At 41.6% G+C, this 17,416-nt stretch overlaps 1 protein-coding gene across 1 annotated transcript in view; it reads left to right on the forward strand.

The window, feature by feature from the left end:
• LOC135523044 (fibrinogen C domain-containing protein 1-like) overlaps positions 1–17,416 on the forward strand; it is a 111,306-nt gene that overhangs the window by 24,867 nt on the left and 69,023 nt on the right. Inside the window, exons 5-7 of the mRNA XM_064949798.1 lie at positions 4,696–5,181; positions 15,912–16,071; positions 16,510–16,646. Of these exons, the coding sequence (XP_064805870.1) occupies positions 4,696–5,181; positions 15,912–16,071; positions 16,510–16,646 (783 nt within the window). The remainder of the gene's footprint in view (positions 1–4,695; positions 5,182–15,911; positions 16,072–16,509; positions 16,647–17,416) is intronic.

The raw sequence follows: 17,416 nt of genomic DNA on the forward strand, positions 1-17,416 counted from the left end.
GAAAAACACATATGGAATCATGTAGTAACCAAAAAAGTGTTAAACAAATCTATATTTTATATTTTATATTCTTCAATGTAGCCGACCTTTGACTTGATGACAGTTTTGTACACTCTTGGCATCCTCTCAACCAGCTTCATGAGGTAGTCACCTGGACATAATTTATATTAACAGGTGTACCTTGTTAAAAGTGAATTTGTGGAATTTCTTTCCTTCTTAATGTGTTTTAGCTAATCAGTTGTGTTGTGACAAGGTAGGGGTGGTAAACAGAAGACCCTATTTGGTAAAAGACCAAGTCCATATTATGTCAAGAACAGCTCAAATAAACAAAGAGAAACGACAGTCCATCATTACTTTAAGACATGAAGGTCAGTCAATCTGGAAAATTTCAAGAACTTAGTACAGTCGCAAGAACCATCAAGCGCTATGATGAAACTGGCTCTTATGATGACCGCCACAGGAAAGATAAGTTCATTAGCGTTACCAGCATCTGAAATTGCAGCCCAAATAAATGCATCACAGTGTTCAAGTAACAGACACATCTTAACATTAACTGTTTAGAGGAGACTGTGTGAATCAGGCCTTCATGATCAAATTGCTGCAAAGAAACACTTTTTGGTTCCAACCGCTGTGTCTTTGTAAGACGCAGTGTAGGTGAACAGATGATCTCCACATGTGTGGTTCCCATCATGAAGCATGGAGGAGGTGTGAGGGTGCTTTGCTGGTGACACTGTCAATTATTTATTTAGAATTCCAAGCACAGCTTGGCTACTTTTTTACTTATATTACCCAGTAAGTTGACTGAGAAGACATTCTCATTTACAGTAACAACCTGGGGAATAGTTACAGGGGAGAGGAGGGATGAATGAGCCAATTGTAAGTTGGGGGTGATTAGGTGGCCATGATGGTATGAAGGCCAGATTGTAAATTTAGCCAGGTTAAATTTAGCCAGGTTAACACCCCTACTCTTACAATAAGTGCCATGGGATCTTTAGTGACCACAGAGAGTCAGGACACCCATTTATGTCCCTCCCCTACACAGGGGAATGTCCCCAATCACTGCGCTGGGGCATTGGGATATTTCTTTTAGACCAGAGGAATGGGTGCCTCCTACGGGCCCTGCAACACCACTTCCAGCAGCATCTGGTCTCCCATCCAGGAACTGACCAGGACCAACCCTGCTTAGCTTCAGAAGCAAGCCAGCAGTGGGATGCAAGGTGGTATGCTGCTGCATTTTGCAGTGACATGCCATCCCATCTGGTTTGCAGTCTGTGTAAGGGATATTTTACCAAGAAGGAGAGGGATGGAATTCTGCATCAGATGACCTGGCCTCCACAGTCATTTTACCTAAACCCAATTGAGATGGTTAGGGATCAGTTGGACTGCAGAGTGAAGGTAAAGCAGCCAACAAATGCTTAGCATATGTGGGAACTCCTTCAAGACTGTTGGAAAATCATTCCAGGTAAAGCTGGTTGAGAGATTGCCAAGAGTGTGCAAAGCTGTCATCAAGGCAAAGGGTGGCTACTTTGAAGAATCTCACATTTAAAATATATTTTGATTTGTTTTAACACTTTTTTGGTTACTACATGATTCCATATGTGTTATTTCATAGTTTTGATGTATTCACTAATTATTCTACAATGTAGAAAATAGTAAAAATAAAGAAAAACCCTTGAATGAGTAGGTGTGTCCAAACTTTTGACTGGTACTCTATGTGACATAATAATCTTATGACATGACAGTGTTCTCATATTTTTGCCAATCTTTGCATTCTCATCTGTCCTTAATTCTAAGACTTATTTGAGGTGTAAAAAAATGACAGTAAAACCCAGCACAATATTTACACACAAAAAACACAGGTCCTCCTCAAAATGTCCCTTCCTTTTAGGTTAGGCTCAATTCCATTGTGAGTACCAGACGCGTCGCCTTTCACAGTCCAAAGAAGTGATCAGTAGTGCTGTCACCCCTTGTCTCCTGTGTGAGTCAGTAGCAGTGACCTCCCCTAGTCCTGAGGTGTTCAGTGTCACTGCCTGTCTGGGCCCTATCTGGCTACACTAGGTGAAACGAGAGAGGAGAGGAATGGAAAGGAGAGGTGAGGCGGAGTAGAGATAGAAGAAAGTATAGGTGGAGGGATGGAGGAGAGGAATAAGGGGTGCTCATTGTGTTCGACAGCTCACTGCTGGTGCTGCCCATGCCTGTTCTCCCAGTGAGCTTTTCTCTCTGCTGCATGGATGTATAAAAGCTGTTCTCAAATATTGTCTGTGCTCGGCAGAGTGTGCTTTTTCAATCCCAACCTCGGTGCCAAACAGGGCCAGAGGTGGCAGAGATGCCAAGATATGAGCGGCAGCTTTGACGTTGTTGTGTGCCGTGGGGACTAGCAGTGGTACAGCATCAGGACCCTCTCACTCTCTCTGAATGCTGGGCAGACTTGTCTTGCTTTGACGATTCAAGGGCACCACGGCAGAATCGGATATGAGAGGTGACTACTTGTCTCGCTTTCAAATGCCTGTGGAGGAGAGTGCACACAAAGAGATTGCTGAGACACACACACACACACACCTCTTATGTGGCAGCTTTGGTGTTGTGTGAAAGGCTGATAATTCTTGCAGACAGGCGGCATTGTTTGCTTTGGTGTAACAAATTGGTCGGGGACTCTTCCTCTTGTGCAGCATGGCGCAGTAAGCTGGGATCCTTTGTGAACATTAATTGTCTTTAAAATAAATATGACAATGCCTGCAGAGGATGCTGTGGAGGATAGTAAGTAGCTCCACACTCTGTGGAGGGGCCAGGCCGGGCCTTGTTTTAACAGGTTGGATGCTCCACTGCAGCAGTGGCACGAATTCAATGACTGGCTGTATTTCCCATTTCCTCTCTGATGCCATGCCCAGCGGGCAAAACCGGCAGCAATGATGTAATTCTGACGTCTTATATGACGTCATGGTCAGGTTGAATGTAAACTGATGAAATGAAAAACACATTCTTAACTGGTAGCAATCTGGTTATCAGATAACAACCGACATCCGTCCCAGATTGTCTTAATTTTTTCATGATTGACATCGTTACCTGGTTTTAATATCGACATTTTACAACTCTGCAACCAGAAAACCAATTTACAACCACAAAATGATGTCATTATGACATCCCATGCCAAATGTTGTGAGCTGGGTAACTTTATAGAGTACATGCATTACTAAGAGGCAGTATATACTGTAGGAGGGAGCAGACATTAATGCCATGCTCTCGGTGATGCAGTAGTGACAGAGCATGTTCAGATGTAGGATCTTAATTCTACTTTGGCATTTCAGGCTTGATCTGCCCTTATAAAAAGTTATCAACCCCTACTAAAATGTTATAATCCACATATTCATTCATATTTCCTTTTGCTGCAAGATTATTTTCCTGCTGTAGAAAACTTGCTCAAATTAAGATCCTACATCTGTAGGCCCCACTCACAAATAGAATAGTATGTCCACTCACTGCAGTAGTGCTGTAGCTGTCAGTATGTAGTGTGTGTAAGAGAATGCACAAGGAAAATGCATGAAAACATTGCTCTGGTATCACATGAGAGAGCAGTCTCTCCTATCAAGTAGAAGCAAATTTAAATGGGATTTGAAAAACAGCAGGAGGGGAACGCTTTTTCCTTGAAAAATAAACTATAATAGCAAGGCATTCAACATGGCAGTGACAGGGTTCCTGAGCTGTAGTCTTTGCCCCTCGTATCACTTAATTTTTCATTTCACTTATGTCATGATCACGGAAAGCCTATTGTAGTTCTTATTTATTTTCATATTCTATGACAATGGATGTCAATGGTATGTTAAGTATATTTAAAATTGTCTGTGTGTGAGGATTGTGAGGTTATGTGTCTAATGGTTAGAGGGCTTTTCTATGAGTATGTGAGTAAGAATCTGATTCGTTGAGACAAGGTTGGATCCTAAAGAATGTTTTCACATTTCAATCAACATTTATTCACAAGTTGAAAGGGAAATCATGTACAGCATTTCAGACAATCTATCAAAATGACATTATACAGCACATTTTGTCATAACCTACTGTCAATCTGTGCAGTGGTTTTACTATTTCTCACTTTTTGAAGGCCATAACTGGGATATGTTATTTGTCATTTATAAATCACATATTGATGTCAATGTAATGTATGCACGAAAGTTTAAGTAAGTTACACACACTTATGTCATACTGATATTCAGCCTAAAAATCTATCCAGGTTAAGTCACTGTTCCTTCACTGGTGTGTTCTATTCTGGATGCTCATATAAACCCTTTATAAGGTGTGTATAGATATCAGTAGTTAGCCAACCATACTACAAAAGGTTGAATAGAATAGAATGGAATTACTTTATTTTTCCAGAATGAACTTCAGTTGTGGCAAGTAGGATGTGGCAAGTAAGATAAAGAAACATATAAACAGCAACTTTCACACATGACCAATACAAATGCTGCCACACCAATTTATTCTAATTTAAGAACCGTGCTATGCAAAATAAAAAATGTCAGACAATTACATTTTTATTTTAAAAGCCGTACTTATAAATGTATAAATTATTTGTGAAGTATCTATGTAGTTCTTATGAAGCCTTTATGAATGCTCTATAAAGCCACTATAAGTTGTTTATTTAAAGTGGGACCTAATCTAATGCTATTCTCTCCTCTCTGGTTCTCTCTCCTTTCTCCCCAGAGGATGGGCTGTAGCTACTTCCTGTGCACCATCATGCTCTTCGTGGCCGTCCTCCTGGCCGTGACGGCAACGGGTACCATCCTCTTCATGAACCACTACCAAGCCCCGCCCCCCGGCACTAACAACGGCCCCCCACTCATCTCCACCAACCAGGATGAAGGCAACGCCCTGGTGACGGTAGAGCGGGGCGACGGCTCACGCATCAACATTTTCATCGACCCCAACTGCCCCGACTACAACAACAACTTCCTGCGGATGGAGGGTGTGCAGACTTCGCTGCTCCACTCGCTGACCGACCACGACACGAGCCTAAAGTCAGTGAAGGGCCAGGACCGAGCCTTGCTGGTGAAGTTGGCTGAGGAGGTGGCCAAGCTCTCGGCCCATGCCAGCCAGCTCAGGTTGGAGTACGAATCTCTAAGGCGAGGCCAGGGGAACCTGGGACAAGAGCTCAACACTCTGCAAACCGAGCAAGGCCGACTTATCCAGGTTAAAGCCCTTCCCTCAACGCCCCATAGGCCCCAAAGCCCCATTCCTCATCTGACCCCTGGAAAGTGGGAGTTTAATGGTTACTTTGCTTAGTGGTGTCTTTCCACCAAAGTGACTTCCACGACTGTCCCGTCTTAGATTTTTCTAGCAGAGTATGTTCTGTACTCAAGTAATCCAGGTTAAGTATTGTGCTCAAGGGCATAACTGCACTATATTCCACCTGACATTTAGGCCACAGACCTTCTGTTCAACCTTCTGCTAGTTACCATTCACTGCTTGCCTCTACTGCTGCATATGTTCATGAAACTCATACACTCTTGGAAAAAAGGGTTCCAAAAGGGTTATTCCTCTGTCCTCATAGGAGAATGATTTTTGGTTCCAGGGAGAACCCTTTTGTACAACCCTTTTGGGTTCCATGTAGATCCCTCTGTAGAAAGCGTCCTACATGGAACCTAAAAGGGTTCTTCCTGGAACCAAAAGGGTTCTTCCTGCAACCAAAAAAGGGTTTTCAAAGGGTTCTCCTATTGGGACAGTCGAAGAACCATATTAGGTTCTAGATAGATACAGTGCATTCGGGAAAGTATTCAGACCGCTTCACTTTTGCCACATTTTGTTTGGTTACAACCTTATTTTAAAATGTATTGAATGAAACATTTCCTCATCAATCTACAAACAAAACTCCATAATGACAAAGCAAAAACAGTTTTTCGAAACGTTTGCAAATATATTACCAATAAAAAACATAAATACCTTATTTACATAAGCATTCAGATCCTTTGCTGAGACAAGACATGGAGCTCAGGTGCATCTTGTTTCCATTGATTATCCTTGAGATGTTTCCAGAACTTGATTGGAGTCCATCTGTGGTAAATTCAATTGGATGAATATTATTTGGAAAGGCACACACCTGTCTATATAAGGTCCCACAGCTGACAGTCCGAGCAAAAACCAAGCCATGAGGTGAGAGGAATTATCCGTAGAGCTCCGAGACAGGATTGTGTCGAGGCACAAATCTGGGGAAAAGTACCAAAAAATTTCTGCAGCATTGAAGGTCCCCAAGAACACAGCGGCCTCCATCATTCTTAAATGGAAGAAGTTTGGAATCACCAAGACTCTTCCTAGAGCTGGCCGCCCAGCTAAACTGAGCAACCGGGGGTAAAAGGCCTTGGTCAGGGAGGCGACCAAGAACCTGACGGTCACTGACAGAGCTCCAGATTTCCTCTGTGGAGATGGGGGAACCTTCCAGAAGGACAACCAACTCTGCAGCACTTCACCAATCAGCCCTTTATGGTAGAGTGGCCAGACAGAAGCCACCCCTCAGTAAAAAGCACATGACAGCCTGCTTGGAGTTTGCCAAAAGGCACCTGAAGGACTCTGACCATGATAAACAAGATGTTCTGGTCTGATAAAACCAAGATTGAACTCTTTGGCCTGAATGCCAAGCATCACTTGGCATTCAGCATCACAATACCATCCCTACGGTAAAGCATGGTGGTGGCAGCATCATGCTGTGGGGATGTTTTTCAGCGGCAGGGACTGGGAGACTAGACAGGATCTATGAAAAGATGAATGGAGCAAAGAACAGAGAGATTCTTGATGAAAACCTGCTCCAGAGAGCTGAGAACCTCAGAATGGGGCGTAGCGTCATACCCAAGAAGACTTTAGGCTGTAATCGCTGCCAAAGGTGCTTCAACAAAGTACTGAGTAAATGGTCTGAATACTTATGTAAATATGATATTTCAGTTTTTGCTTTGTCAATGTGGGGTATTGTGTGTAGATTGATGACAAATTCATTTTTTAAATCCATTTTAGAATAAGGCTGTTGTAATGAACACTATGGGAGACAGAGAGCTGGTTTCAAGACCTGGGCGCAGCAGGTGTTCATTTTTAAAGGACCAGTGGAGGAGGCAGGTAGCTGGGTCCAGGGGCAGGCAGAAGGGGGTGCAAAAACGCAACAGTACACGTAGGGAAAATACTAGTAACGTCATCCGGGAGATCAGGCAATAGGTTGATAACAGGAAATCCGATAGACTAAGTACAGGCAGGGAATAGGCAAAAGGTGTCGTTAGTAAGGCAGGCAAAACTATCATACACGGGAGGATTTAAATCACGGGAAAAACAGCTCTCCGAATAGAAGTGTGTCAAAATACAAACAATAATTCACAATGATGGGGTGCAAAGAACTGAACTAAATAGTGTGGGATAATGACATACAGATGTGTGACCAGGTGATCAGAAATCAGGTGATTGGGATCTGGAGAGTGAGCTGTATTCAGGGGATCTACATGTTTGAGAGTGTGAGTTGGAAGCAGACGTTACAGCTGTAACTTAATTAACAAAATGTGGAAAAGTCAAGGGTTCTGAATACTTTCCAAATGCACTGGATTTACTCTTTACAGGTTTTTGGTTTGAATAATAGCTTAAAAGTTTAAGAACCATGAAAAACAGCCCCAGACCATTATTCTTCCTCCACCAAACTTTACAGTTGGAACTATGCATTGGGGCAGGTAGCGTTCTACTGGCATCTGCAAAAAAGCCAGATTTGTCCATCAACTGCCAGATGGTGAAACATGATTCATACCACTTTGAGGCTGAGCCGTTGTTGCTCCCAGACATTTCCACTTCAGATTAAAAGCACTTACAGTTGATCGGGACAGCTCTAGCAGGGCAGAGATTTGACAAACTGACTTGTTGGAAAGGTGGCATCCTATGATGGTGCCACGTTGAAAGACACTGAGCTCTTCCGTAAGGTCATTCTACTGCCATTGGTTGTCGATGGAGATTGCATACACCTGTCAGCAACGGGTGTGGCTGAAATAGCCAAATCAACTCATTCGAAGGGGTGTCCACATACTTTTGTATATACAGTGCTAGTCAAAAGTTTGGACAACTACTCATTCAAGGGTTTTCTTTATTTTGACTGTTTTCTACATTGTAAAATAATAGTGAATACATAAAACATATGAAATAACACATATGGAATCATGTAGAAACAAAAAAAGTGTTAAACATATATTTTAGATGTGTGATTCTTCAAAGTAGCCACCCTTTGCCTTGATGAAAGCTTTACACACTCTTGGTATTCTCTCAACCAGCTTCATGAGGTATTCACCTGTAATGCATTTCAATTAGCAGGTGTGCCTTGTTAAAAGTGAATTTGTGGAATGTATTTCCTTCTGAATGCGTTTGAGCCAGTCAGTTGTGTTGTGACAAGGTAAGGGTGGTATACAGAAGATAGCCCTATTTGGTAAAATACGAAGTCCATATTATGTCAATAACAGCTCAAATAAACAAAGAGAAATGACAGTCCACCATTACTTTAAGACATAAATGTCAGTCAATAGGGAAACATACAAGAATTTTGAAAGTTTCTTCAAGTGCAGTCATGAAACTGGCTCTCATGAGGATTGCCACAGGAGAGGAAGACCCAGAGTTACCTCTGCTGCAGAGGATAAGTTCATTAGCGTTACCAGAATCATAAATTGCAGCCCAAAAAATTATTCACAGAGTTCAAGTAACAGACACATCTCAGCATCAACTATTCAGAGGAGACTGCTTGAATCAAGTCTTCATGGTTGAATTGCTGCAAAGAAACCACTACTAAAGGACACAAATAAGAAGAGACTTGCTAGGGCCAATAAACACAAGCAGTGGACATTAGATGGGTGGAAATATGTACATTGGTCTGATGAGTCCAAATTTGAGATTTTTGGTTTGAACCGGCGTGTCTTTGTGAGACGCAGAGTAGTTGGATGGATGATCTCTGCATGTGTGGTTCCCACCGTGAAGCATGGAGGAGGAGGTGTGATGGTGTGGGGGTGCTTTGCTGGTGACACTGCCAGTGATGTATTTCAAATTCAAGGCACACTTAACCTCTCTTGGGTAGGGGGCAGTATTTTCACATCCGGATGAAAAGCGTGCCCAAAGTAAACTGCCTGTTACTCAGGTCCGGAAGCTAGGATATGCATATAATTGTTAGATTTGGATAGATAACACTCTACCGTTTTTAAAACTGTTAAAATAATGTCTGTGAGTATAACAGAACTAATATGGCAGGCAAAACCCCAAGGACAAACCAAAAAATTCAACCTACCACTATTTTCAATTGCTGTCACTTTTATTATAAGGTGAAGTCCTCCCAGATTGCAGTTCCTAGGGCTTCCACTAGATGTCAACAGTCTTTCGAAAGAGTCTCAGGCTGGTTTTGGAAAAATTAACCAGAAATTGTAGTTTTTCTAGGTGGCTCCCATTTTGGCTGTAGTGTTTCCAAGCGTGTGGAAGAGAGCGCGTTCTTTGATATTTTTCTCAGGTAAAGACAATAACGATTCTCTGTCCTAAATTATATCATTTATTTATGTGTTAGGTTACCGAAGGTTTGATTATAAATTTTGTTTGACTTGTTTGGAAAAGTTTATTAGTAACGTTTGGGATTCATTTTATATGCATTTTGATGGAGGGAACACTGGGTGGATTATTGACTGAAGCGCGCCAGCTAAACTGAGTTTTTATGGATATAAAGAAGGACATTATCGAACAAAAGGACCATTTATGATGTAACTGGGACCTTTTGGAGTGCCAACAGAAGAAGATCGTCAAAGGTAAGGCATTTATTATATCGCTATTTCTGACTTTTGTGACGCACCTGCCTGGTTGAAATATGTTTTTCATGGTTTTGTATGCGGGGCGCTGTCCTCAGATAATTGCATGGTGTGCTTTCACCGTAAAGCCTTTTTAAAATCTGACACTTGTGATTTTATGAAAGTTAAATATTTATAATTCTGTAGTTTGAATTTTGCGCTCTGCAATTTCACCGGATGTTGCCCAGGTGGAACGCCACCGTCCCACCTTCACCCAGCATTGCTACCACAGCATTCTGCAGCAATACGCCATCCTATCTGGTTTGCGCTTAGTGGACAATGACCCAACACACCTCCAGGCTGTGTAAAGGCTTTTCGACCAAGAAGGAGAGTGATGGAGTGCTGCATCAGATGACCTGGCATCCACAATCACCCTACCTCAACCCAATTGAGATGGTTTGGGATGAGTTGGACCTCAAAGTGAAGGAAAAGCAGCCAACAAGTGCTCAGCATATGTGGGAACTCCTTCAAGACTTTTAGAAAAGCATTCTCGATTAAGTTGGTTCAGAGAATGCCAAGAGTGTGCAAAGCTGTCATCAAGGCAAAGGGATGACTACTTAGAATAATCTCACATTTAAAATACATTTTGATTTGTTTAACACTTTTTTGGTTCATAGTTTTGATGCCTTCCCTATTATTCTACAATGGAGAAAATAGTATTTAAAAAAAACAAAAAAACTTGAATGAGTAGGTATGTCCAAGCTTTTAACTGGTACTGTATGCTGTTACAGTACCAGAACTTGTCCGTTCTGCTATTTTGATATGAACAGTTAGTTTATTCCCATCCGCACTTATTTCAAACTCACGCATTTGATCAATCCCCAGCGTGATAAGAATTAGATTTTTTTAAATGAAATCTGCAATATCCCACTGGCAGCCTGACAGCGGGAGGAGTTAATTCTCAAGTACCTGTGTTAATATTTGTCGAAAGCACACACACACATATAAACACACATACTGTATAAACACACACACACCATTATCACTGTGAGTTTCTCACTAATACAAAATACACCATTGTAATCAGATTAGTCTTGGATCAGGAAGACAATAACACAATAACACATTTACCGTAACATATAGTGTATATCGTTTTTTGGGGGCATGTTGTTCAGTCTGACTACTGTTGCTCGGCCATTGTAAGACTTGCTTATCAACTCGGTGGACAGAGGTGTGACCAGTGTCATTTTAAACTCTGCATCAACGTGGGTGTGTTTATTAGGGCATTCAATGGAAAACATTTAAAAACTCTTTGCAACACAGTCCATTTTCCTCTAATGAACACAACCTACTGTATGAGTTAATGCGCAGTGGACTTTTCTTAGCACCGTTCAGATCAGTCCATTTTTATTAAGTTTTCTCACAAGATAATTACGCTTGAGTCCCATTAGGGAGGTGATAACCTAGAGAATAAGCTATAGTCACATCCCAGGGGCTGCTCTGCCTCCAGCAGGCTTTAGATCTACCAGGGGACGGATACATAGAACTCACCGTATAGAATGTGAATATTTATTTGCTGAGGAAGGCTCAAGGTTAGGTACTTTTATCTTGTCATAAACGTGTTTCATAGTGGTTCTTTTCAGGGGGTAAAGAATAAACACACCATAAATTGTATTCACAGCACAGGGGCATTTTCACTTGTGATTACCAAATGATCCTTTCATTGGTTGAGTGAGTCTCACACACACAACATATTTAGTTTTTGTCACTATTGATTCGAGAGTGATTTTGAAGAATCTTAACTGAGGACCCAACATGTATAGAGAACAGGATACCAATGATCCCTCAAACACCTATCAAAAAGGGGATTATTCATGGTGAATGAGTCAGGTGAAGCTGCTGCAGTATTGGCATTTATCATGCATTTTCAATGCTGTTGTTCCCCTCTCAAATCAATAGAGGAGCTTTCATCTCCTGCTGAATGGTAATGGTGATATGCTAAGTATGTGTCCTCTGAGTGCCTTTGAAACCCGGATGGCAATGTAACCCTGGGAGCCTGACTCTGCACAGGAGCCCTGTCACTAATGAGGCCTGAAGACACCCTATAGCCCCCTCATTATCTCAATACACACACACCATCTGCGTGGAAAATACAAAATGCTTTATACTATAGGCTACATATTGTAGGATACTGTTCATATGATACTGTAGCAGCAGAAGGAGAAATGCTAAATACAAAGCAACAAATCGTCAAGATCCATGCAACAGTAATTTGAGCCTAAATTGCACCAGAGTATGTCGGGATGCAGACAATACCGTCTTCCATAGCCCAGTTGTCAAACCTTTTAAAGGCCTATTGTGGTCAAAATTATGTTTTTCCTGTGTTTAATACCATATTGTACGACAGCTGATGAAACTAACACTGTAAAAGTGTGAAAACATTTGATCAGAGTTATTTCCTGATAGTTGCTGGTTGAAAATACAATCTACACAGGACCTTCTAATCAGCAGGTTTTCATGGGCGGGAGTTTGGGCTTTTCCATGGTTAATAGACCAATAACAAAGCGAGTTCCAAACAGCTGGTTTCAAATGTTCCCTCCCCACTCAGATCACACGTAGTCCTAGCAAAATTCTTGCTTGAGAAATATTTGTTGGCTAAAAAGTCCCCCCATCATGTCACCAGAATAAGATCCTCAAAATGTATTGGAAAGGAGCAGCTAGCTCATCACCGGGGGCTCTCACCACCCTGTGAAGTTCATCAGAACTTATTTAATCTGTAGCCTAATAAACTGCATAGTTTCCCGAGTCATAGTGGGAGGACCACACACCATATTATCGTGTGACTCCAAGTTTACTTCGATATGATGGTTATTATATCAATGTTTGCGCATAAAGGCGTTTCCACCAGCAGTTCTCGCATAATTAACTTTACAGAAACAAAGAGATCCCACCATGTCAAACGAACAAATGATCTGTGGGCATTTACAAAAACTACTTGTTTCCATCATAGCTGTTGTGATTTGTTGGAAACATGGTTTGTGATATTAAACGGCTGCATCGGGCCTTTAAGGTCTGCCAGAGAGAAAAAACATTTTTGGAAAGTCTTTGTCTGTATCTCCTCTCATTCCTCATACCTCTCTACTCACTCTACTTCTGTAATATTGGATTCAACTACAAAATGGAAAAAGAGATCTACTTTTCTAACCTGCTGTCTTTTCTACCCTTTACCAGGGGGAATCAAAACAGCTGAGTAGGTCATAATTAAGCAATAATACATTAGAGACCATGTGTTGTGACATTTGTATCATGGCTGTGACGTGGTCATAACCATGAGATTAAACCAATCTATTATGACCCGTCTATGGAAATATGAGACTCTGACATGTTGGTTGTTTTGTTCTAAGACGCCCACTAGCCTCACAAGACTCGTCTGAAGGTAGCCAAGTACCAGTAAAAAAAATGAAAGGAAGTATTTCGTTTATGGAAGTACTGTAGTTTAGTGCCTAAAAAAAGGGGTTACATTTAAGAATACATATATCATTTCCTGATCTTTCTTCCTGATCTTCAGATATAGGACAAACACTTCAAAACAAACTACCTTTTGATTTATTTTATGACTGTTTTATCTGTTTCTCCATTTATGAATCTGTTATTCAATGTGTTTCTATGGGCTATTAGTGCTAAGGACAAATTCTATGTTTCATCAAATAAATGTTATAACATTTATTTATTATTTGATTTGGAATTTTAAGACCCCTTTAGTTATAAAATATACAGTATATATATATACAGTATATATATATATATATATATATATATATATATATATATATATATATATATACTGTATATTTTATAACTAAAGGGGTCCTAAAATTCCAAATCAAATATCTAAATGATCCTTGGTATGAACATCTCAAAACAATTCCATATTGTTCTTAGTCGAACTTTGTAGGTTGCTATGGCAAGCAAAAATGGTATCATAAGGAGTGTGAGGTATAGGGGCTGTGAAACTATCTTTGCGGTCCTTTCTAGCTCAGTTGATAGAGTATGGCACTTATAACACCAGGATAGTGGGTTTGAGTCCATCCATATGTAAAATGTATGCACGCATGACTGTAAGTCGCTTTTCGATAAAAGTTGCATATATTATTTGCAGGGCCTCATTTGTAAACAGTTGCGGTAGAAGTGGATGGTTCCAGAGTCTGGTCTAGTGTTACAGTAGTGCTGCTGACTTTAGACCATATCCCCTTGGAATTCTAAACCTGTTTGAGCCCTTCCTATCTAACTACCCCCTCTGCATCTGTCTCCTTATCTCCTTTCTACCACGCTGTCCTAAATAATGGAATACCAAAGGGAATTGGAATTTCGATCTCCTTAAAAAAGGAATAGAGGTGGTGCTGTAGTAGTTCACTACCTGCTGGGAATTCACAGTCCTGCAAGAGCTCTGCTGCATATCGTAACTTTATTATCAAAGTAAGCTCATTAGAACGACCACTACAGGCGATAGATACCCAGTCCGTCGCTACAGTGCTACATTCCATCAGGGCCGGGGTGATTATAGCCTCTGTTACAGAAACAACCGTCTCTGCCCTTTGTCGTCTCTACCCTCGCATAGTCATAGGAATCAAGAAGGAGGCATGACTCACCTCGATTCATATGTCACCCGAGCCGTTAAATGAATACTGGCTGGCACTTCTCCCCCTCCCTTGTCCCTGCCCTCTTTTCAAGTGGCATCCGCTCACTGACAGCCAGCCAAACTCTGCTGCACAGTCACATTTACATTCACACACCGAGTGTCGGAGACCCAAAGCCTCAGCTGTAGAAACACTCTCAGACGATATTGACATTTAAAGAGTAGAGCCAATGCCTTCTTCCTCATACAAGGTAGCAGGTAAATGCGAGGAGTGTCGTTGTGCTTTCCAGGCAGCGCTTTCTGGGAAGCCATTTGACAGTGTTGAGAATAGTAGCCAGAGGGGGATAAGAAAAACGTTTTTGGAGGAAAGGAGAAAGAGATGGGGGAATTTATTTATTGATTTCAATGGAGAGACCTCTGGATGTGTTTTCAGTTATTACGGTGGTAATAACTGAATCTCAAAGCACAGTGCAATTTTTATATTTGGCACCCCCTTGTCATATTTATAGTTATTTTTGATGTAGAGCACATATGATTTAAAATTATGATTGTAGGCCTACATCACGTTTTCCAAGCCGAGAGTTCGAGCAAATCTTATCCTAGAGCAAAATATGTCATTGCACATTTTTACAAGACAACCTATTGCTGGAAGTACACATACTGTGGAACCACTGCTCATAGTTTTATATCACAAAGTACAGTATATCAAAGTACAGTATCAAACTGCTGTAGGAGTTGCTACTGTGTGAGAAGAGAGAGGGCTTCAGCAGAGCAGAGAAGAGAGGAGTGGAGTGTACACCTCCTGTGGTTAGCATGTATTTTTCATACCAGCATATTGTCGTTTGAGGCCCACTCGTGATTGACAAGCAAGTGTCGTTGCCTACAGAAGCATGTTAGGGAGGGGGCGAGTGGGGAAGAGGGGGACGGACATGTGGGAGGGAATATGTGCAGAGAGTGATCATGTTTACACCATGTGCACAGGAAGTACGCTCCCGTCGGCTGTCATCAATGTCAACCCCGGGGCATTGTGGGTCTCCAAAGAGTTCCTATGTCACCTCTCCTTACTGTAGCCTTAACCTCATACAACCATCCGGGATGTCTTGCAAGCCTACGTTCTGTTTCGCTACTCAGATTCCAGTCTAGTAATTACGAGGCTACTGTGGACTTCCTAAAACATTCTCATTCTAATGAATGAACACTCACACTCAGGGAGATCCCTTTTCTAATTACATTTACTCCCCATTGTGTGGGGTGTGCTGTTAGTCCTATGTCTATCAAGGGAAATGTAATCTAATTTGTGTGTGTGTGTGTGTGTGTGTGTGTGTGTGTGTGTGTGTGTGTGTGTGTGTGTGTGTGTGTGTGTGTGTGTGTGTGTGTGTGTGTGTGTGTGTGTGTGTGTGTGTGTGTGTGTGTGTGTGTGTGTGTGTGTGTGTGTGTGTGTGTGTGTGTGTGTTGTTAAGTTGTTTTTCCAACTACCGAGTGGGTGTTTAATGGAAGGTTTGTGTGTTTGTTTCCAGCTGCTGTCTGAGAGCCAGATCAACATGGTGAAGGTGATGAACTCAGTGAACGATGCTCTCAACTCCATGCAGAAGGAGACAGGGAACCTGAAGAGCAAGTTCAAGGCAGACCTCCAGAGAGCACCTGTTCGCAGTGCCCGGCCCAAAGGCTGCTCCAATGGTAGGCCTATGGATGGACACCAGTGGTGGTTGGTGGAAGGAGAAAAAGGCAATGAGTGCATGGAAATCTCCTAACTACACCATGTCAGCTGTAGAAATGGTTGATCCTTTGAGCTGAAGTAAACCATATGTTTGGCCAACTAGATGTATTTAATGCCTGACAAGGCTATTTCACAATTTCACTAGAAGGAAAAAAGCACAGCTTCATACTGAAATATGTTTGCATACTACACCTCTGATACCACAAATTATTTTTGTAAAAAAATTGCATTTCTATAAAGTACAGGATTTGGACATGATGAAGTGAAGCTGTCTGGACAGATTCAGACGGCTGACTATTAAGAGAAGAACATGTTGGAGCTCACTGGTTTCATTTAATAATTTATATGATAAAATCCAGGATTTAAAAGTTAATCTGGTGTCTATCTGATCTCGCTAGGCTCCAGACCTCGGGACTGCAGCGATATCTACGCAAGTGGTCAGCGGGAGGACGGGATCTACTCTGTCTTTCCCATGCACTACCCTGCTGGTTTCCAGGTCTTCTGTGACATGACAACGGACGGAGGAGGATGGACGGTGAGTGTCTGATCCCTGTATCAACCTGTGTCACGCCCAGCTGTTGCGTAGGAGAAACGACGATGTTCATGTATGGTCCCAGCAAACCGGGAACATTCCCAGAACATTGGCTAAGATTTCCTATAAAGATGCATGATGCAAAAATGGCTCAGCCATTTCCTAGTTGCTAAAATTCTAATAGTTCCACTGTTTTCAGTTTATGTGACAAAACAAGAAATGATAGTGTAGAGAATCATTGTACCATCTAAACCGCTATGAAATATATTTGAAATAATCAAAAATATAGTATTTTGAAATGTTCTGAGGACCTTCAAGACAAAGTCTTGGCATAAGCTTGCCTTCTAGGCAGAGTCGCAAAGAAAAGGACATATCTCAGACTGACTAAGATGGGCAAAAGAACAGAGACACTGGACAGAGGAACTCTGCCTAGAAGGCCAGCATCACGGTGTCATCTCTTCTCTGTTGCCAATGAGACTGATGTTTTGTGGGTACTATTTAATGAAGCTGCCAGTTGAGGAATTGTGAGGTGTCTGTTTCTCAAACTAGACACTCTAATGTACTTGTCCTCTTGCTCAGTTGTGCACCGCTCCTCTTTCTGTTCTGGTTAGAGACAGTTTTCGTTGTTCTGTGAAGGGAGTAGTTCACAGCGTTGTATGAGATCTTCAGTTTCTTGACAATTTCTCGCATGGAATAGCCTTCATTTCTCAAAACAAGAATAGACTGACGAGTTTCAGAAGAAAGTGCTTTTTTTTCTGCCCATTTTGAGCCTG

This window comes from Oncorhynchus masou, chromosome 1 (genome assembly GCF_036934945.1).
Source record: "Oncorhynchus masou masou isolate Uvic2021 chromosome 1, UVic_Omas_1.1, whole genome shotgun sequence".
Classification (NCBI taxonomy): Eukaryota; Metazoa; Chordata; class Actinopteri; order Salmoniformes; family Salmonidae; genus Oncorhynchus; species Oncorhynchus masou.